We start from the raw sequence: 23,942 nt of genomic DNA on the forward strand, positions 1-23,942 counted from the left end.
TTTACAGAGTGCATCTGCAGCAAGAGACCAGATTCCATTGATTTCAATGTATTGCCAGGCTTGTGATTAATCAGGAAGGGGGAATGGTCGCGACTTCAATCATTTTGCTGTAGGTTCATGCTTTTAATTAATTGTTTTCAGTTATTTTAATTACTAGCTTTTACATTTTTCTTTTTAAAGTGGCTCTTGTTTGCAAAAGACAAAAGCATTTAAAAAGCACTTCCAATATTTACAGCCTTCTCTGCGGGGCAATGCTTGTCAGCTAGCAAAAGGGCTTGGTAATATTTTGGCAGTATGGCCTCCATATCTGCTATTGGAGGTCCAGTGGCTGCTTGGATCATGCCTCTGGGCAATGGGATGCTTCTGACCAATGAGGTTGTTCCCTCTGCAGGTAGTATCCGGTTGTAGAAGCGAGGTAGCAGGTGGTGATACTGGGTGAGGGAGACAGTGGGCAGTGATTGTGGGAGAGGGAGTCCGCCTCTTGCCCTTCTCCATTTCATTGGGCATCCCGCATAAATGTAAAATTCTCACCAAATCCAACACTGAAAACAAAAGTTAACTTCACTGACAATGTATTCAATTGAAGAGGGCTCGACAATGAAGCCCAACAACTTAATTCAGCTGAGATCCACATTGAACATGACAAATTCAATCAATTAGTATATTTAAACCAACAATATTGAATTGTTTAGTTCTGACTCCATAAAAGTCTTTTTATTATCAGCCATTGATTCTCTGAACAGCACAGAGGAGCCTTTTAATTTTTATTGAATGATTAAAAGCAAGTTTTCCCACCTATATCATCAAAAGCCTTTTAAAGAATTTCATACTTCCGAAAGCCACTATATATATGTCAGGTTTCCCAAATGCATCAGTGAGAATGATGGGTGATAAAGTGGATCACATCATTGATCTCCCAGCTCTGGGATTTGATAGCTTTCACAACCTGAGCATGTTTGACAGTGTTTCACAAAAGCTAACTTTAGTACATAGTAACTGCTATCAGGTAGGAAATATGACCATCACAGAGGGGTTCCAAAACAGGTAATGGCCACAGAATTCAAGTTCTAGAGCACACATGTCAAACTCAGGCCCGCGGGCCAAATTTGGCCCGTGATATAATTATATTTGGCCTGCAAGATCATATCAAATATGTATTAGAGCTGGCCGCCACGCCAGTATAGCGCATGCACAGCTAATACTACGAATCCCAGAATGCTTTGCAAATGCGTCAGCCTGCTAATCGCCCCCACCTCCTCTGTTTACTTTCGTTAGCATCTGCGACCTGTCACCTAACTCGCGTGTAATAAACCCCTTACAAAAAATGGCCAAACCAAAGACAGAAAACAGGACCTTTCAAGACAGGTGGGAGGCAAACTCTGACCCCAGAGTTTGATGAACTTGCATCTAAGAGGAGATGCCAAGTATCTGGTTTAGACCCAGGTGCATCAGGGTAAATCACAGTGTAGCAAGCTAAGCTTGGATTCATATTTTCTTTGGTTACTTTGGACTGTTCATCGTTGAAAGATTGGATTTTCATTGAAGCAAGTTGTTATTTTTTTGACTTGTTGGCTTGTGGAAAAAAATACATTTAAAAGGAGCTTAAAGGCTGTAGAGAAATATTATTTATTGAATATTTTATTTCTCATTTGTTAATGCTTCTTCTGGAAAGAGTTTAACCAAAACTATTATTAAACATTTATTTTAATAAGAAAAAGTTTAACATTACATATGTTGAAAGAAGAGATGTTGTTGAAAATTTTCAATAAATATTTAGTTTGGCCCACGACTTAGTCCAAGTTTTTAATTTTGGCCCTCTGTGAATTTGAGTTTGACACCCAGTTCTAGAGCGTCGCTATCTCAGAGGATCTTCCTGGAGCCAACACATTAATGGAATCACGAAGAAAGCATGTCAGTGCCTTTTCTTCCTCAGGAGTTTGCAGAGGTTTGGTATGTCATCAGAAACCCTGGCAAATTTATACAGGAGAGTGTGTTGACCGGCTGCATTATGGTCTGGTATGGAGGTGACAATGCCCCTGAATGGAAAGCCCTCCAAAAGGTAGTGGACGCAGCCTAGATCATCACAGGCAAAACCCTCCCCACCATCGAGACATCTATAGGGAACACTGCCGTTGGAGAGCAGGAGCAATCATCAAGGATCCACAAGGGAAACCAGCTCTGTTCTCCTTCCTACCATCAGGAAGGAGGTATAGGTGCATCAAGATTCGCATCATCGGATTCAGGAACAGCTGCTCCCCCTCCACCTTCAGACTCCTCAATGACAAACTCAATCAGAAACTCAATTAAGGACTCTTACTTTTGCACTTTATTTCTCTCTCTGTATTGCAGTTTGTTTACATTACTTTTTTTTACACATAGACATCATCTTCAGTAAAATTTTTGAACTACCAATAAGTGGTCATTCTGCCTTGCATGTGGAAAAAGAATCTCAAGGTTGTATGTGATACTATGTATGTATTCTGACTATAAATTTGAAATTGGTTGAATTTCCTACTACATTTTGTGAATCTCGCACAATATTTTAGTGTGACTCTCTGATGGGCATATTAAATAATATGCTCATAAATTTATTGCACGAGGATGGCAGAAGTTGATGACAACAAGTCATGTGCAATCCTAGCTTGATACCATCTCTGCGAACAGGACCTGACATTCCAGCGAGAACCCTTGTATTGCTCATGCATTGACAATCTGGTGTTTAGTCGCTAGAAGAATCCCTATAACCTCTACTAATTAAAGGGAAGCTGAAAGTCCTGATTAGCATTCAGCTTTTGAGTGAAATGTAGTGAGGAGGTAAATTCTGCTCTCAAAATAGTGCACTTGTGTGTGGTAACAGTGGAATTTCATTTACTTCAATAGCCATAAACATTGCATGGTGCAAATGTGGGTAAAAGTTGGTGTTCTGTTGAGTCTCTGAATATGAAAAGAAAATGAGGATCTTCAGAAGCAGGAAAATGCTAGAGGAACAGGAATTTGCCTGGGAAGGTGTATTCAGAAAGCAGAAATAAGCTGCTCAGTTGACAGTGGAGAAATGAGTCTGCTTCTCCACTACTTTTGTACTTCCCTGAGTCGGGAATAGTGCCGGTCAGGGGGGCTTGGCTGGGTGGTGTTTTATGGGATGAAGAAAGAGTTTGTAGTGGCTGAGAAGAATAAAAAAGATTGACTCCATTTTGTACTGAAGAACTAATGAGTGTGTTCTTTTGATTGTTTACTGTGTAACTTATAGCCGCTACACTTTCTCAAGGGTTCAAAGAATAGAGAGTACTACAGCACAGTACAGGGCCTTTAGTCCTTGATGTGCCAACCAATAAATACCTACCAAAATAAACTAACCCCTTCCTACTTCATAACTATTTTTATTTCATCCATGTGTCTAAGAGTCTCTCAAATGTCCCTAATGTTCTATCCTCCACCACCACCCTTAGCAAGACATTCCAGGTATCCACAACTCTGTCCTGGCCCCTGATGTCTTCTCTAAATTTCTTCATTTTGTACAGATGTCCTCTAGCATTTGCTATTCCTACCCTCAGAAAAAGGTGCTGACTGTCTAACTTGTGGCTCTCAGAATCTTGAAGATTTATATCAAGTCACCTGCATTCTTTCTCGCTCCAAAGAAAAGTACAGTGCAATAGTCATGGAACACTGACCTGCCAAGAAATATAATAGGTGAATGCAAATAAAGGTGGCAATTTCTTCACTCATCATCTTTTCCCTGATGATCAGATCTGTATCTGCTTCTCTACAATTAAGAGATGCAAGACTAAACCAAATCAACATTCTAGATTTGTACGTCCAATCAAGATAAGATATGCAACTGTAAGCTAATCAACTTTGCGCTGTTCTGCTACCTCACCGGTGCCATGCAGCTGGAGGACGTGTGCCCTGTAGCAGTGAAGGATGGTACAAACTGTCTTGAAGAATTTCCTTGAGAAACTCTGGACTTGGATGGTCAGGCATCAAACTGTCATTTGCCCCACAACTTGGGCCAATAGGCTATCAGCGAATAATGACGCAATGGTGACATCATCAGCTCCCCAGTAGCATAGCTCTATAATATGAATGGACTGGGTGTGCTGTGTTGTGCATCACTGAGCTCTGGGATCCAGAGATGTGAAGGCAGTAGCCTGAATGTACACCAGGAATCAGAACTTCCATAGCAGCCCTCAGTCACTGCATGACTCCAAAGGAAGATGAATCATCAGAAACTGCCTGGTGTTGGTTCTGAAAGTGTGGAGGGCAACAGAGTGCCCGCTGTCAGGGTTCCAGGGTCATTGTTACCTTGCTGGCTTGGGATGTTTCTATGCATTTATTGGCTGCCATGTTTCCTACCTCACTGCAGTGACTTTGAAAATTTCTCAAATAATTAACTTAGTGCAGCCAGTAGGTAAGTGACGAAAGATCTAAAGGAAAATTGATGAGTGTGTGAAGGGATAAGATGTAGGGCTGCAGGGAAATAAAGGGAGGGGGAATTGATGGAAGCCAACATGGATTCTGTGCCATGTTGAAGAATAGGCCCTTCCTCTTTCACAATGAGCATGTAACTGCACAAAACTATCCAAGTCCAGATTCAGAGAACAGGAATTTGGCTGGAAAGGAATCTCCAGCCGGTATTTCAGAAAGCAGAAACAAGCTGCACAGCCGACAGTGGAATAACGAGTCTGTTTCTCCACTACCTTCTCGAGGGTGCATCACAATAATCATTGAACACTGACCTGGTTAAAAAATAGTTCATTGATTTGTAATAATAATGTCAGGCCTATGAACCATTTTTCCCAGTATGAATCAAATTATTCCAATTTATAGTTAACAGGTGCTGTTATCTATTTTATAAATGTCCAATATAATTTCCTCCATGTGTTTAAAGTTGGGCTCTCCTGTGACGACCATCTCCTGTTGAGTCTTTTCACCAACCACCAGCAGTATATTCATTAAATATTTATCTCTTTTCAACCATTCTTGAGGTATATACCCAAAATATATGGTCTTACTTTCTAAGGGTATTTCACATTTTTTTAAAGTCTTGTAGGGCATTGTGTATCCCACTCCAATCTTTGATAACAGGCCAGTCATAAAATATCTGGTAATGGTGTGGATGAAGCCTAATATTAATCTGAGGAACAACGCCATATTTCTCCGAGCCAGCCTTAAACCCAATAGCATAACCATCTGCATTTCTAAATATAAGTAACTCCACCCCCATTTGATGCCACTCCTGTTCTTACTTTTCTCAGTAACTTTCTCTCACCCTCCTCTCCCTCTACCTGTTGCTTCACCTCTCCTGCCTTCTATCCAACACCCTATCACCCCGAAGCCTCTTCCAATTTTCTTTGCCACCTGTTGTTTCTTTCCTCCTCGATATACTTGACATCACCCCAGAAGTCAATAGACTTGGGCATGATTCCAGAAGATTGGAAGGTTATAAATGTGGTTCCACTGTTTAAGAAAAGTGATAGACAGAAAAAAGGAAACTATAGGCCTATTGGTCTGACATTTCCTGTAAAGCGGTGATCAAAATTTAATGCAATATTCCAAGTTTGGGGTCTCTCCAGAGATTTAGAGAGCTGCAACATTACTTCACGACTCAAAACTGCCCCAACCCAATGTGGTGATATGTAATTAGACCACTAGATCACCAGGGGTCATCCCGGTGACCTTGTATATAAAACAGTCCAGAGCTACAGTCCAGCCTTCCAGGTTCGTCTTGCAGAGACAAGTCCTCTTAGTGTACATATTAGTTTATTAAAGCTGTCTTGTACCCGCACTGCTGGTGTGGTTGTCAGTACACCCGAAACATTGACTGACCATTTCTACCCATGAATGCTCCCTGACTTTTTGGGTTCCACCAGCTTCTCGCTGTTTGCAGCAAAGAGCAGAGCAGGAATTCTTGCATGTTCCTGTGCTCTCACTGAAGGGAACAGGAGGGCTACAGCGGAAAAGAATTTTGTTACCTGTTAAATCCATAACAATAGGCTCCGGTGCAGCAGGACAGATCAAAGTCAATCTTGTGACTTGAACGTTGGGTAAATTAGGATCTGGAAATAATAAACATAGATCAGAATTGCTTTCAAAAGTTGGCTTTTACTTCTAAAGCACAACAATGTTTACAGACGGCTAAGTAACTCGGTAGAATAGTTCAGCAGCAGTAATTCACATTAACAGAAAACTCCTTAAGCGTTCAGTTACTTGATCGGAACAGTTCGAATTACCAGATATCTTTGAGGATGAGTAACACTGTTCATTGACAAGATTGCCAGTAGCAAGAAATGCCTTGTTCTGAATGGAAAATGCTCTGCTGCCTTTGTCACCATCATATTTCACTATTAAGTGTAACTTGGCACATGTCTCTCACACTGCTTCAAAAATGTAACCCCAAATACAGCAGTTCAGACCAGACTGCAGATTACTACTAGGTTGGTGTAGCGGTGAGCGCAACTCTGTAACAGTGCCAGTGATTGGGACTGGGCTTGGAATCCCACACAGTCAGTTAAGGAGTTTGTACGTGCTCCCCGTGTCTGTGCGGGTTTCTTCCAGGTGCTCCGGTTTCTCTCTTCCCCCCCCCCCACTTCAAAATGTACTGTGGGCTGTTGGTTTTGAGTGCAGTTGGGCAATACGGGCAGAAAAGGCCTGTTCCCATGCTTCGTCTAAATTAAAAATTTGCTGTATTTTAAATGTGAAATTGAGGCTTCATTTTATTTCTTCATCTCATTTGTTGTGTTACACTTAGTTAGAAATGTATCTCCATTCATTACACTAAACCTTCTAGACCTGCTTAAAGTAAACTTCAGATGTATGAGAGCCACAACAATCACACGATCATAAACTGTACCAACTAAAACCACCATTGTGAGCACCGGCTTGAAAGATTCCTGTCTCAGCCGTCGTATTTTCGCAAGCCTCGCATTATTTGTCGATGAGCCGCATGTGGCTTGGAGCGGTGGTTTGGCCACCCCTGCAGCAGCTACACTGTTGTCAGGGGATGAATTTCTGGATATTGGTCTTTCAAACGTTATTCAAGTTACAATTGATGGACGTTATTTTAAAATGGAACTCCTTAATTTATGCTCGCCTGCTGCTATTGGAATCATTTCAATGGGAACAACAATTGCACAGTCGGGGGGGGAAACAGGAAGGCACTTCACTTTCCTTTCCTTTGTGTGGCTGCCATAGATGCATGTCATGCCCAGAGGCTCGATGAAAATTACCACCCAAGCTCTCTTGTATAGTTCCATACATAGGCACAAATTGATGTTCTCCCCTTTTCATGAAACTGACATCTTATTATTTGGTAAAGTGAAAAATAGCCTATTCAACAATCCCCAGACAAAGAAAACCATGATAATTGTAAAAATAATAAGGATCAAGAGGGATTAGATTTGACAGAGCGAAAGAAGTCACAAGCCAACGCTTTAAATTTAGACAAGGAAAATCTCAAAGGGGTGAGTGAAAATGGACCACAATAAAATGAGCTGAATTGTTATTAAGTCTCAAAAGAAACATTCAGAAATATTCATGTCGGTTCTTAGAGAAAAAAAATAAAGATAGTACAGTACATAAACCTGAAAAGCTAGGGCTTCACTCTTGTAGTAACGACAATCCACAAAAGAGGCAACAGATGGTTTCAAGGTAAAAGAATAGAGTAAAGCAGGTCAGAATAAGACTGGTGGATGATGTTGACAAAATTTAAAGATTGATTCGAGCTCATCTTTTCGGGCAGTAGATTATTAGCATAATGTAACTATTTTTTAAAGCCTGGAGACCATGCATCCAGGTTTCATACTCTATCATAAGATTTTTATTTTGGAGTGGTAATTGAGAGCCCCAATCACCCACTTCCAAATAAGGCATGTCACTAGTTGGTTAACAGGCTATGAGATGGTTTTGAAGGTCTCAGCTTAAAAAAAAAGGCCACATGGAGACTTTGGAGCAAACGAGTCAGATTCGAAGAGATGCCTTCTGGCTGTCGTGGGAAAGAAAAGACCTCACTATCCTTTTTTTTTTGAAATTTATTTATAGTATCTCCATACATTCATTTCAAATTGACTTAGTATAATATTACATAATAGATACTAAATAATTTTCAAATTTTCACCCCCCCCCCCACCTCCCCTAACCCCTTAGGAAACCACCTTGTGGTGGTTAATTCCCAAAAACCCAAATGGGTGTGGTATAAACCACAAGTGGCATATGACTTTCGGGAGCAGGAGTACCACCCCCTCCCCCCCCCCCCCCCCGGCAGACAAAATACACGTATAAACCGAAAAATCATCATTTCTTATATCCATAAAACCCCGGTCCATCAATTTAACCAATCTTATTCATAAACTTTTCTTTTGAAAATCCAAACTTGATATTAAATTTTCACCCTTTCCACCCTCCCAACACTGAGTTAAACATTGTTTACAATCAATAAAAGCTTTTTTTTAAATTTTTTTTTCAAGTCTTCCTGAATTTCATCCACTGAATTAAAACACCTCTGAACATCCCAGTTCAACACCGAATCTTCCATTCTTCTCAGTCTCAAGTTAAATTTGTAGCTTACTTTCAAAAAAAGTTTTTTCAAATCTTTTAAAATTTTCTTGAACATAATTCCTTCAGTCTTGATCTTCTAAAGCATCAATGTTATTCATAAGTTCTTTCTTCTATGTTTCCCAATTTAATATCAAATTTTCCACTTTGTCAATCTTCTCAATGTTAAGTTAAAATTATTGTTTATTTTCAAGAAAAACTTATTCAAAATTTTTAACTCTTCTTGGACATTGCTCCTTCGACTTTAATTTTATAAATCATCAATCTTGTTCATAGTTTCTTTCTACTGAATTTCCAAATTTAATAATAAAGTTTCCGTTTTTTCCAATTTTCTCAATATTAAACTGATCTTGTTGTTTAGTTTAAAAACAAACCTTTTCAAAACTATTAAAATCTGTTTGCAATGTATGTATACTCACAGATAATGAATTCACTCTTCCAATATTCCATCCAAAAAAAATCACTGATAAACCTTATTGCAGGTCAAGGAGTTCCATATATATGTTTATCTTCAGAAAATATTTCAAATATTTCAAATCAACATTCGTCGCCATCTTTCAAAAAGGAGTCCGAAATCAACTTTAATAAGTTCTGTTCTTGAGAAAATTCCAGCACCAACTCCGGCTCTGTCTGGGCAAATAGGTCAAATTTCTTCCAAAGTCAAAGAATGTAATTTTGCTCTGTATTTATAGATAATAAGTTCATCCTTCTGATATTCCATCCAAAAAAAATCACTAATAAACTTTAATGTTATCTGGATTTTTAAAACTCACGGGCAACCAATGCCAATTACTGCAATTTATCTTCATAAAACATTTCAAATCAATATTCATCACCATCTTTCAAAGGGGTGTCCAAGGTCAGCTTATCCGACAGTCCAATTAATGAGCTCCGTTCTTAAGAAGATTCCAGCCTTGACTCCGTGGTTCTGTCTGGGCAAGTAGGCCGAGTTTCTTCCAAAGTCGGAGAGTGCAGTTTTGTCCTGTATTTGAACTCTATTTTCCTTAATTTTTGTTGCCATTTTAAACTAAAAACAATTGATAAACAAAACAAAGACTTTTAACAGAAAATAAATATTCTTAAAACGGGTATTTATATAACTGCCTGGGGGAGACCGGGAAGGCACGTCCGCTCCCTACGCCATCTTGCCACGCCCCCCGCCATCTCTTCCTTTGACTGGATTCATTCCATTTGCCTTCCAGAGCAAGGCTGCAGGGGAGGTGGAGGAGATTTCTTAAAAGTGGGTGTATAACCAAACACTTCAAGGCTAGGATCTAGTTTTTTTAAATGTACCGTAGTTTGGAACTTAAAACCTCTCCAGATAAAAATATTAATTGGTAAGTGCTCCAGAAAGTCAGTTGTCTCAAAAAAACTTTTGAAATACAGTCTTACTCCAACACAAAGTAAACATAGTGTAGCTTTAAGTATTGCTGGAAATTCTTGGGTGCCACTTGTTTGCTGCCATACAGTTCCTCACTGCAATGATGAATTATTAAGTGAAGCACAAACATGAACAAAGCCTTGGAGCATTTTTAATGGGCACCTGCAGCAACTAACAGTCAATTAGAGTGTCAGTGGACTTCAGGATGATGATTTGTGATACCTGATTTTACTCATTTACCAGAATCCATCCTGCAATAGTTTTTTTTTAAATCCATAGGTGTTGGGCATAACAACTGGGAAAGTCAGAAGTATCGGCATGCCAGGTGGTCTCAGTGGAGAGTGAACCAGTTAATCTTGTAGGTTCTCAATCTTTTCTAGACATGAAATATTAACTTCAGTAAAACCCCTGGTATCCAGCTCCTACAGTGTGAATTTTCCAGTTGCTTGAGAATGCATGTTGCATGATTGCTGAACTCATGGTAAGCTGCGCCAATGTTAAACGTCCATTTTTTTAACCTATTTTGTGATTTTTTTTTTAATCTCTTGAATTCCAGATAACAGTAGCTTTTCTTCTTGGTTTGGCTTCGCAGACAAAGATTTATGGAGGGGTAAAGTCCACGTCAGCTGCAGGCTCGTTTGTGGCTGACAAGTCCGAAGCGGGACAGGCTTTTTCTATTGCACGATCTGCTGAGTGTTTCCTTACTTTTACTGCAATGAAGTCAGACTAAATGGGTTAGGCGTCTCTGGGTCCTTATTCTGCCAGCTCAGATTGCCATTGGTCCTGAAAGCAACCAGGAAAAGTAGCCCACAAGAATTGTACAAATGCAAGGAAAAGTAGAAATCCAGCAGATTCCAAAAAAAAAGTAGGGAAGGGTACCTTCAAAACCTCAGACAAATACATTGAATGGGAAAGTGGTTGAGATGAGTACAAGTACACAAAAATGGATACTGGCTGGACGACAATAGGTAAAAAAGAGATGGAAGATAAACTATGGTCATACCTTAAAAATAATGAATGCAAAGGATTTAATCTAAGAAAAAATTTTTTTAATTGTATTAAAAATTAATGGTTCTTAATATAAGCAAAGCACTAACTGGTCTTACTGTTAGTTCAGAAAATGCTATTTGTTACATGCTTGTCTTAAGGCTAATTTGATTTGTTTTTTTTACTTATCAGTCTCCAACTCTGCTCAACCATAGAAGCCACTGTTTTGCTTTCTTCAGATGAAAACATCTACTATTGCGTAAAACATCCTCTATCTTTTCCTAAAGCACATTCATGTGCTTCGATCTTGGCATGAAATACAAAAGTGTAAGGAATTCATTTTTTAAAACAATGTTTAGATATCTCACAGCAGTCTCAAATTTGCAACTCCTGCTACCCATCCTTTCAAGGATGTCTGACGGTGTGGGATGATGAACAGGAATTGAGTGGGGAGGTGGGAAACTGAGCACTAATATACATATTGAAATAGCTGCATTGTTTTATATGTCACCAAATACCTCATTATATCATTTAAAAAGTGAGATATTTTGACAAATGTTTAATAAAAGCAACCCAATAGAGGAAGAAAATAGTTGCAACATTATCTTGTCGATAGCTTTAGCTGGCTGGGGTGCTTTCATCTGAATAAAGTCACAATTACATGGGGCAAATCCTTTTATCAAAATAAAATTGGTTTGGGGTGTTGAAGTTCTTAAATATTTTAATTTAATGTTATTATGTACATTATGTTAGAAATAGTAACTGATTCAACCAAAATCATCTCCAAGGAAGAAAATATCTCTTCATTAATCACCTGACTTCCTTTCTACCCAGTGGGGTTTGCATCTACTTGAATAAAATTTCTTTTAACAAAAATCAATTCATTGGACTGGATTCAAGTGCTATCTGAAATAGGAAATAAATAACAGTGCTGTTTGCCAGAAGCACGTGTTATTATCTGTGCTCAGAGGTCTTTGAACATTTCACCCTTTCTAAAAGTTATCACAGGAAATTGGGCAATTCATAGAGTTGTGGATACAGACCTTGCAGACGGCCGAGTCCACACCAACTAGCAACGATCCACTTACACTAATTATGCATTCATCCCATTTTATTCCCCCATGTTCTCATCAAATCCCCCAGATTCTACCATTCATCTGCACGCTAGGAACACTTTACAGTGGCCAAATAATCTATCACCTGGAAGAAACTCCTAATAAGGAATAAATTCCCTAACATGTGGCGTTGGAGAATGTCTGAAAGAAACTGGAGTATCATCCCTCATAGCTGAGGGATGTTGTCAGCTCAAATGAGCTATGCTCCAGCAGCAAAATGTTTCAAGTGGTCTGATAAAATCCTAGATTCTTCAAGAATTTTAACTTCAAGACTCATTTAGAGGCCTAATTGTTGCATTTGAAGGGAAACTAGTTAAGAATAAAATCCTGAGGGCAAACTGGCATATAAGTGACAGTACATACTTATTTAGTCTCAACTAACTCTTGATGTATACACTGCAAGAGCAGAAGCTGCCACTCCAGAAACCCTGAGTAGCATACCAACTTCCTCTCTGTATGACGTTGCTATAGGAATCTGGGTTGTCCTCATGTTTCGCATTCATAAGCAACTTTCTGAAATGCATCTTAGCTGTATGTAGTAGACACCTTCCACCTCTCAATCACATTAACACATATGTGAAAATTGATTCCATTGTCACACAAGGTTTAGTTGCCAACTCAATGTTCTTTAAAATTCCAGGATGAGGATCCTATTGTAGCTGCCGATTTCTCAAAATTAAAATTGATATCTCGTTTCACTGCATCTTCCAGATATTATTATGCATTGAAAATGTGTTTATAGAGGGACACAAGTCTACAAGGCATAGAAGTGCCTATATTTATTGCACATTCACTTTGATCGCAAACTGTCACAAATTAGTATGGATTGACTTGCCCCACAAAACAAGGCTTTTCAATGTATCCTGGTGTATGTGACAATAAATAATTCAGTTCAATAATTCCCTAAGTGAATAGTGAACATACTTCGGATGCTTCCTGCAGCTACCTCACCTTTTGAGTGTTGAAGGTTTGAATTAGACCTTTGAGACACATTGGAACTCTTTCTAAAAATGGTTTGTTAAGATTTATCAATATTTACCCCTGAAGGAATACAACAACCACCCAAAATTATATCTTAAACAGGAATTTGGATTTAGTAACACATTGCTCCTCCCACAATCTCTTAATAAAATATTCTGCTTTAAAATTCATCCTTTTACATTTAATTAGTTTCCCCTAAATTTAGTGAATGCTGGCCCTTTAAATAGCCCAGAACAACAGGCCAGATCACCGTAGTGTTGTCCATTGCCTACGAGGAGCTGCATGAGGAGGCAACCCCCTCTGACTTCCTCTACATATAAAGGGCAGACGGAGCTGTGAGGTGGTTGGGCTCCACACAACAACCAGGCTTCAGGGGCAGTGTCATGGGCTCGAATCCTCACCCCCTCTAAGACAATTCAAGTAGATTTGAATAATTAGTATTAAAGTATTTTAAAATAATAAAACAAAATGACAAACTGGTGAAAATGCTAACAATGAAATACATTTAATAAGTTTATATCTGAAATACCATCCTTTTTCCAAAAAGATAGCAACCAAATTCAAGCTAATGGGTTGCTAATTGGAAGCAAATACTCGCCACGGAGTTGGACGTGGTACTAATGCAGCCCTTCGACTCGGCGCATCGCTACTAAGGTTGCTACTCTAGCAGTGAGTTCAGAGGGACCATCTTCCAACCAGCTCGCCTTGAACATCTGCACGTTGCTGCGGATGCCAACAATATGCGGAGCAGGCATCAATGCAGACTTAAACTGCGATGGAGGGCTCAGGCCCAAAATGCTGGTTAACCTTTACTTTGACGAAGGACTCGGGACTAAAATGTTGGTCACCCTTTACTTCCTAAAGATGCTGCATGAAATTGCACCTGAATACCGAGCAGTATTTCCTCTGGGATATTGTGCCAACTTTGGCATTTGGGGTGGGCTTCCAAAATGCAGCAAGCATAAAAATATCATGGGATATCTACTGGAAGCTGAAGTAATGCATTAATTTAGCTTCTTTTAAAGTGGTATAATTAGCAAGTCAACGTAAATCTGTTCAGTCAATCCTTGCAGAAGAAATCAGTATCAGATCATTAAATCTCAAATTACATTTTACACATTTGTTTCGGCATAAAAATGAAAGATTCCTCTATAATCAGTACAATATTCTATCAAGTTTATGAATGATTTCTCTATGGTCTGGTATCCAATCCACTTGTGATCATCAAATTGCTGTATGCTGAAAGATGCAAATAAAGTATCTTTGGTATCTTCTATTCCTGGATTTTTTTCCCCACAATGTGCCCTCATGAATTGAGATTGCATTGTCAAAGTGGACATATTCATTTTCTCCACTTGGGAATGTTCCACATCAAGCAGCCATAACAAAAGGACAGACTCCTAACCTTAAGTTCATTGCTACGAAGATGCTCGATCATTAAAAACTGTAAAGGCAATACAAACAGATATATTCCAATTGTGAGTGGGATCTCTGTTTTCAGAGGTTATTATTAGAATCCAGTTCTAATTGTTTTATAGAACCTGTGCTCTCGCTCAATCTCTTTGAATGAAGTAACCTACATGAAAATCCCTTCCAGTACTTGCAAGCCTAAAGGAAGCTGTAAATTATGGGTTTCCACAATTCAAATCGCACACTGGCGCAACAAAACAACCAGTCAGTTACAATACAATGGGGCAGTACGGTTAGCGCTACACTATTACAGCCATGTTTGAATCTGGCGCTATCCGTCAGGAATTTGTACCTTCTCCCCATTTCTGTGTGGGTTTCCTCCAGGTGCTCAGGTTTCCTCCCACATTCCAAAGACATGCGGGGTTGGTAGATTGCTTGGTCACGTGGGGTGTATTTGGGTGGCATGGACTCAAGGGACACAGAGGCCTATAACAATTCTGTATCTCTAAATTATTTTTAAAAATATAGCCTGATTTTTCAGATCATGTTAGTGTGATTTATTCAAATTAGGAAGAAATTAACTATTTAATGTTTTTTAATTACCTTACATAAAGATAGAATGACAGAGATACACTTTTAGGTGCTATGGAAACTCCAAGATGGACAAGGTGGTGACTTCAGCTTAAATGGGAATTTATCCAGCTTATAAGATGGCATCCTGCTACAAAGGTTTGTGTGCACTGGGATTGATTGCTTGTTAAAGGGCTGATCTTTGCTTAAGTTGCAAGCATAATGCTCATTAAAGGTCCAGCAAAGTAGTTTGTTGGAGAGCAGTTAATCTGACATCATCCTATTTGCTGAGCAAGAGTAAAATGATCAATGCTCAGTACTTCAGCCATTACTTACAGGTGCATCACTGTTCGGGTCAATCCAGGTGGTTTCGAGATGACTTTTAAGATGCAATCGTGATGAGGCTTTCTGGGATATTTCATCGACTTCATGAAACTCTATCAAACTTAAGATCAGAGTCCTTCACCTAACAATGGAGTACTTCAATACCACCATGGACTTAACCTTAAAGAATCAATAAAACAAAGATAGTTTTGGTGAGGGCATCCTTCAGGAAGGTTCTTCTTAGGAGGAATAAGAAGAATCTCTCTCTCCACCTCTCCCTCCTCTCTCCCTCTTCTTTCTCTCTCTCAGTCCTTCATTGAAAGAGCCTTCATTTATTGTTCATGAAAATTACTCCTCTCTTTCAATTGAATTATAAATTCGGTAATCTATTTTAGCAAAATTTGGGGAAAATTCAAATTATGTTAATCGTGTTAGGGATGTCTAATTACCATTATATCTATTTGACACCCCAAATCTTAAATACCATCTGACTGTTGGACATCAAGTTAGGGACTAGTTCTTCTGTGTTACATTCTTTCTTTTTTTTTCTTTTGGCTTGGCTTTGCGGACGAAGATTTATGGAGGGGTAATGTCCACGTCAGCTGCAGGCTCGTTTGTGGCTGACAAGTCCGATGCGGGACAGGCAGACACGGTTGCAGCGGTTGCAAGGGAAAATTGGTGGGTTGGGGTTGGGTGTTGGGTTTTTCCTCCTTTGTTTTTTGTCAGTGAGGTGGGCTCTGCGGTCTTCTTCAAAGGAGGTTGCTGCCCGCCGAACTGTGAGGCGCCAAGATGCACAGTTGGAGACAAGATCAGCTCACTGACGGTGGTCAATGTGGCAGGCACCAAGAGATTTCTTTAGGCAGTCCTTGTACCTCTTCTTTGGTGCACCTCTGTCTCGGTGGCCAGTGGAGAGCTTGCCATAGAACACGATGTTAGGATGGCGATGGTCCTCCATTCTGGAGACGTGACCTACCCAGCGCAGTTGGATCTTCAGCAGCGTGGATTCGATGCTGTCAGCCTCTGCCATCTCGAGTACTTCGATGTTGGTGATGAAGTCGCTCCAATGAATGTTGAGGAGTGACAAATGATAGTCAACACTTCAATGTTTAAAATTCCCTTTGTGGAAATATGTTATCGGTAAGATTTAACAATAACTTTATTTTCATAGTATTACAACAGAAGTTAAGTTGATCAATGCTATATACAAAGACATAAAGAAAGAAAATTTGGCACTGAACCTCGTTTAGCAAACGTTTAGTGAAAAAGTTAGACTGTAAGGAGTGCTATGAAAAAGGAAATGAAGATGTGAAGGAGCCTCGCAGAGTCACTGGCCTGAAACGTTGGCTGTTTCTCTTTTCACGGATGCTGCCTGACCAGCTCTTTTTCAGCATTTTCTGGGGTTTTTTTTTCAGATTTTCAGTTAGAATTTAATGCCATGCTTTTTTAAATGCACCATGACTAATGATGGAGAAATTAAATCTGGGGATAAAATCAAGATGCCAATCTCTAAGAATGCCTGAAGGTAGTTACAGAGATGGGGAGGGAGATGCCATGGAAGGATTTGAAATTAAAGGTGAGAATTTGAAAGTTGATGCATGAATGTGACTTGAAACACAGCCAGGAGGGCTTTGAAAACTATTTTCAAAGGTAGAAGAAAAAAAATTTCAGCAAGAAATGTGCTCAATATTCAGGTTGAGAAGTTGTAAAGTCATGGATACAGAATTTTTCCTTAAATAATCCCAGGAAGGGTGGAGTCTGATGTGGAGATGAGGTTGAAAGCTCATTGAATTTGTCACTGGAAATTCTTCTACTGTGTTTTGTCACTGAATGAGAACATAACAAATACATTCTTCCACAGCAGTCCACTAAAGTGCAGGAGAAACTTAGTAGATTACGGAGGGTCCATAGGAAGGAAAAGCCAGTCAACGTTCAGGCCTGAGCCCTTCAACTTTTACTTCCAATGGCTGCTGCATGACCTGCTGAGCTTCTCCAACATTTTTGTGCACGGTATTGCAATAGATCCCAACAACTGCAGATTTTCTCAATTGCCTCACTGTTGCACAGGGTGCTTAACTCCTTCTTTGATCAAGCTGGACATATAACACTCTACCTTTTATATTGTTTTGTCAAGATGTGTGTGTATAACAGGCAAGTGCAGCAGTTCTTGTCCATTTTGTAATCTCCTTGAAAAAAATATCCATGAGGGACCTTCTTGAACTACTACAATACTCCTGGTAAACGATGAGCATCAGTGTGTAATTCAACACTGAATCGGGCCCTTTTTCTGACTCATCCATGTCAGCTGAGATACCCATCTATACTACCTGACTTTCCTGCAGTTGGCCATTTCCCTCTATTCATTTCCTGGCCACATACTGTATGATTGTACCTGCCTCTACCACCTCTTCTGGCAATGTATCCTATCTATTGCACAGAATTGTAAAAACATTTATTAGTTCACCTCTCTTCCTCCTACACTCCAGTGAGAACATTCCAAGTCTATCCAATATCTCTTTGTACCTAAAGCCCTCCATTCCAGGCAACATCCTGGTGAATTCCTTCTGCATCTTTTCCAACTCTCCCACATCCTTTTTTTAGTGTGATGACAGAACTGTACACCATATTCCAAGTGTAGCCTAAACAGTGTCTCATACTACTACATCGAGATGTCCCAACTCTTGTACTTAATGCCCGTACCTATGAAGGCAAGCAAACTGAACTGCTCTTCATTACTCTATCCCCCTATGGCCATTTTTAGGAAACTATAAATTTTGCAAGCTCTGTAGATCATGTTTATAAGGTCTCTGCCATCTACTCTATATGTGCAGCCAGACTTGTTTCAGACTCCTGTGAAGTTCTCAGTGATCAGTTACTATACAAGTGATAGACATCATAAATGTGTCATACCTACTGAGTGAGGCCAGTGATCTTGTGCCATGTAAAACACCTGTTAGTTTTCAAAGGTCTTGTCTCTTAGTTTCTATTTATGCCACTGCAAGCGGTGTAAATATGAGCTTCTGGGATAGAGATGTCCTGAATCACAGAAATCTGTCTTTACATAAATTCTCCCATGCATTTTTAAACTCGTAATAGATTTTAAAAGTTAATAACAATATGTTCATGGTATTTATTGATGACTGGAAACAGTGTTTAATTGTTTCATTATGTTAGGATGATTATTCAATGAAATGGAAGAATTACAGGAATACGACATGAGTAGCCATGGAAATGGCTACTTCTAACTTTTGGAGAACTCGGTTTATGGATACATAAAAATCTCATTGTGGAAAAAGTGGGGTTGTGCTAAATCGGGATTTCAATAAAATAGTGTTCTTACAGTTGAAATTGAAACACAAATTAATTTTTAGTAAACTACAAATAGCAAACAAATAAAGTGGGTGACACTGAACACTCGTAGCTTAATGTTGTTCCGCATCATGTTTATACTCAGCACCATGCATCTGTGTTTGCAACTGCCGTAACTTGCCTGAGGTCCCTGCTCCTGCCTCGGAGCCCGACACTCTTGCTTGCTTAATTTACCCCTGCTCAGTAATGGACTTGAGCATCTGTGGATTTTGGTATCCGCGGGAGGTCCAGGAACCAATCCCCACATGGATACGGAGGGCATGAGTCCAATAACTCATCGCACTATATCTGAATTTGCATTAAATCGGGGTGCTTAAAATTGGGGTTACATGTAGTTCCCAAAAATAGAACCCTTCCACAACTCCAGGACTGTCTGCAGTGTCTTTGTACACGATACAGATACTTCTTGAGAGACCATGTCTCATTCAGTGACCCTTGAGTTTTTAAGCAACCAGTTCAATGATACATTATCAGTAATTTACCCTCAGTCCCGCCAACTTGTGAAATTCAATCTGCTCTACTCATTCTTCTAACCTATTCACATATTCCCTTCAAGTGCTCTCTCTCTCTCTCTTTCTCTCTCTCACACACACACACACTCTTCAGGCCCACAATGATTTAGAATCGAAAGATACAGTGAAAGTAGTCACTTGAAAGAAATTAACATAAACTTGGAGTTTTACAGTACATTTAATGCAGTGAAGTATCACCTAATGCATCAAAGGAACCTTTGGACAGGCAACAAAAAGGTTTGTTTCCAAGGATGGTTCAGGAGGGATGTCTTAACTGAGAGAGCACATGTTCAGCGAGTTTTAGAGGGGGGGGATAGGTCTGAATTACACTGTACTTAAGCCATTATTTTTACAAATAAATGCAAACCAAACTCTAAATCTCAGAGATCACCTTCAAATCCACAAAAAAATCTAGTAATACAAGACTCGAAGAATTTAATAGTATCTAACACATCATGACAGATTGAATTGTCAGACTTTCCCTGGAATTGAGGTAGTATACTGGTGGTTTCTGTAGATCTTCTATCAAAGTTACATGGATTGATTTCTCCCATTTTTTTTTCTCAACACAAGTCCACCAAGTTGACCCTTCTCAGGGTCAAAGTAAGTGCTTGTCAAGGCTTGTATTTAACCTCCCACCCCATTTTTTTTAACTGAATCAACAGGGATTGTGACCAATTGTTCTCTCTCCCCATCAACATCCCAAAACTTACAACTGTCAGGCTTGCTCCATCATTCAATGGATCATAACTATGGACACCACTTCACCTACCTGCCATTTAAACCCCTACGGTGCAAAAATCTATCTAACTCCGTCTAAAAATAGTTAATGTGGTGAATTCCTTGAACAGATTTTCACACGTTCACTTTTCTCCGGGAAAAGCACTTCGTCCTAAATGTAAACCTCCCACCCCCCACCAAATATATGTCCCCTCATTCTAGCCTCAGATACCAGTGGAAATGACATTCCTGCCTCTACCTTATCTATCCTTTACATTCTTCTGAAAACAAAAGCATCGACACAAGTGACACAATCTCACCTGATAGCTTAATTTCCTCATCTCTAGAATCAAACTGGTGAGCCTCCTCTACACCATTTGCAAAGTTTATATATTCTCGTGTAAGGAGGCCAGAACTGCATGCAGTACTCCAAATGCAGCCTCACCCGTATCATGTACACTTGGCACAGAACCTCATTGCTCTTAATTTCGATCTTTCTAGCAATAAAGGCCAACGTCCCATTTGTGTTCTTCAATTCCTGTTGCATCTGCAAACCAACTTTTTCAATTCTTGCACCAGCTCTCACATGTTCACCTGCGGAACAGCACGCTGCAGTCTTCAAACATTTAAATAATAATCTGATCTTCGATTTTCCTTCCAAAGTGGATGACTTCACATTTACCATCTCCATCTGCCAGGCCCTTGTCTACTCTCTTAACCCATCTCTATCGCTCAGCATCCTTTGCACAATTTGCTTTTCCACTCTGTGTGATGTCATCAGCAAACTTTGTTACACTACACTCAATCCCCTTTTCAAAATGGACAAGACTGACCTCTGCTTAGAAAAAGCAACGGCACATCAAATATTCAGTGATTAAATAAATCAGGGATTTATGAAAGAAATAGTATTTAGGAAGATTTTTTCTTGGTCGGTAGTGAAAGATCATTTGAAAAATGTGGCTCAATTTGTTACTGAGGATTTTAATTTTTCCACATTCAGTTCAATTCATGGTCCAGCGGTAAAAGATAGCGCTTCTAATTACTCCCATCTTCTGATTCAGGGTTCTTTGCATTCTGCTTGCATAATAAGGCCTTTGGCACCTGAAAAGAATTATGAATTTAAGACTTGGAAATAAATCAGATCTTTGCTTTGACATGGTCAGGAGGCAGCAAATTAGGTCACCATTCCTTTAATTTATAATACAAAACATAAATATTAATGAAGTACTAACCTACATCCTGAGGAGAGGAGCCAAGAAGAGCCTGTTTGTATTTATTCAAACTCTCATCATTGCAGTCGAGCTCCTGAATTTCTTTAAGTGTTTTCTGTGCTGGTGCTTTATAGTTTGAATCAATCAAGGCATTTTCTTCAACAGGATACATTTCTGGATCCTTCTCAGCCATAATATCTGAGGATAAAGATGGTTTATGTTTATTCCATTAGACAAAACCATTTGATATAGAAAAATACTGCTTAATATTATGTGAATATCAATTGTAAAGACTGGATATTACCATTTAAATTGAGTGCAGTGAATGGAGAGAAATTTCTTTTGTTTATTCAGGATTATGCAAATTTAAGAATTTATCAGTTCCAGACTGGAAATATCATACACCAACACAGCACAGAGGAAATTTCCAAATTATTGGAAGAGTTAACCCTAGTCACAAAGTAACAAAACCCAAGATGTTTGCACTGAAGTCAAGTACATCATATACGTTTGGTTCTGTTGAAATAGGTGCAGTGGAGATGTAGAAATGATTCACTAATAGCTCCATCTTTGCCCCTGCCCTGGAGGAAACACAGCTAAGGAGGAGTTGACCTTAAAAACATGTGTCCATCGCACTTTTATTGTTGGAGCCTGTGCTGGAACCTCGCAGCAAACAGGAGCAGGGAAGGAGAGCTTGAAACTGGTTTCAAGGTGTGCTTTTCAATAAAATCACAAGAGTATAGCAACTTCTGTTTCCTTTAGTGTGCCCGCGTCACTGCATGCTTGCAATCAATTAAATGTAACTCTCCAGTAAAGTATCTCCATGCAATAAAATAATAATTTCTTTGACAGATCAAGGTGTCAGAATCTTGTATCACTTTACTTATGGCTCTAAAACAATTAACAGTATACCTTGCTCATCTATTCATAAGTAAAGTTAATTTGTTAATAAGTTATGGAATAAAACTACAGTAAAACCCATCGTATCCGGTACCGACGGGGAATGGTAGATGCCAGATAAGCATGTTTATCGGTTGCTTGAGACTGCGTGTGGCGTGAATGGAGAACGAATGGTGAGGCATGCCAATTTTAAACTTCCATATTTTTTACCTATATGTTTTCCACAATTTTTTTTTTGCTAGTTGTTTGAGGTTTCTTGAATTCCAGATAACGGAGATTTTACTGTAACGTGGAAAATCTGATATGCGAACCAATTAGGACAAGTCTCTGCATGCGCAGTAAACAAACTGCTGGAGGAGCTCAATGGGTCAAGTGGCATCTGTGAAGGCAAAGGGATCCAGGGTCATGAATCAATGAACATTACTTTGCCTCCTCAGGTACTACTTGACCCATTAAGTTCCTCCAGCAGTTTGTTTCTTGCTCTATGTTCCCAGTCATGCTGTTGTGATTCTAGAAGTATCTGTCTTGACAGGTTAATGTGAGACCTTATGCTGGCAAAAATGTTGTTTTCTTTTCCCTGGAGAAGCAGGCTATCTTATTAAAGAAGAATTCTGTAAAATGTGTCAATAATACCTTTCCCAGTCTTGTAACATTTCAAAGTCCGGCAATGTAGAAGGAACCTAAGTTTCATTCGCCCATTTGTTAGTTTCTCCTAATTATATTTTGCATTCAAACTCTACCATCCCTTCTTGTAGGAATGACCCAGAAATTGTAGGTCAGTTACTAAAGATAACCAAGCGCACATCCTTTTGCAACAACACTGCAGCTAAGCAACACTGTTGTAGTCAAAGCTAAACATCACACCCTAGGGACACTAAAAGACGCATCTTGAGAGGCCTGAGACCCATTTGTAATATGGCATGGAGTCTGGGTTGGTGTGAATGACCCAATGTCATTTGACACAGAGGCCAAAATTTGAAGAATACGTGGGTGGATGTTCTCAACAGAAAGAACCTAACACCCATAAGTGTCAAAGAAATGGTTGAAGAATTTGTCATTTATGTGATCTGGTAAACCATTGGAAGAAAGGTGGCAATTTAAGCAACCAGCACAAAAGTAGTTTTGATGGGGGAAAAAATGGCATTTCTTATCATTCCCTTCAACAAAAGACAAATATAAGGCTTTAACTGAAATATTTGGGGCAACATACTGCAATTTGTCACATGCTGCATTTGTATGTGAGATAAGTAACATGCCGTACAACTATGTCCCAGCCTTGCGCAAAATCTATTTGCGTTGAGAGGAGGAAATTATTGTTCTGAATGCAAATGGTGTGCTCTTAGGAGGCTTGGAACCAGTGCCTCTGCAAGCATGACAATAAATTATTCCTACAGGAGAGCAGGCAGTTGCCAACATGCAAGTGAGCGTCAGACATGATAAGCAAGGAATTGGTGGTCTCAGGATCAGAAATCGGACTGTGGGTAAAGTCTCCAGACTTCAGTTCACACTCAAGTTTCCAAAGCTCAACTTGAGCGTGGACTGAAGTCTGGAGACAGGCCAAGCAGTATTCAAGCTGAACAGGGGAAAGCAGAAAGCTGGAAAAGCCAAAGTTTGGAAGGGTGGTATAAGCTTTTCTCTGTTACTGATGTGTAAGATTGATCTCCCCGTATGAGGCACTAGGCCTCTTCTCTGCACACGCAGCTCTCACCCAATGCCAGCTTAAACCATGAATATTTTTGGGCATCAATTTCTTCAAGAGCCACTCAGTCAACTTCATTATCAATGCTACTTTGACACTTCAGACTCAGAAGCTACTATTAAAACAATGAACAAATCAAATGCAATCGAAACAATTAATGTAATAGCAACTATAACTGCCTTGTATCCATTTTCACCTGTGCTTTTTCCTAAAATAATG

The 23,942-nt window shown here is 39.4% G+C and overlaps 1 protein-coding gene across 1 annotated transcript in view; it reads right to left on the reverse strand.

Moving 5' to 3' along the window:
• The window catches only part of arhgdig (Rho GDP dissociation inhibitor (GDI) gamma), a 50,042-nt gene that overhangs the window by 13,092 nt on the left and 13,008 nt on the right, over window positions 1–23,942 (reverse strand). The window contains exons 2-3 of the mRNA XM_069905083.1: window positions 21,146–21,322; window positions 5,970–6,053 (exon numbers count right to left, since the gene is read on the reverse strand). Of these exons, the coding sequence (XP_069761184.1) occupies window positions 5,970–6,053; window positions 21,146–21,322 (261 nt within the window). The remainder of the gene's footprint in view (window positions 1–5,969; window positions 6,054–21,145; window positions 21,323–23,942) is intronic.

The sequence above is a fragment of the Narcine bancroftii genome, chromosome 12, assembly GCF_036971445.1.
Source record: "Narcine bancroftii isolate sNarBan1 chromosome 12, sNarBan1.hap1, whole genome shotgun sequence".
Classification (NCBI taxonomy): Eukaryota; Metazoa; Chordata; class Chondrichthyes; order Torpediniformes; family Narcinidae; genus Narcine; species Narcine bancroftii.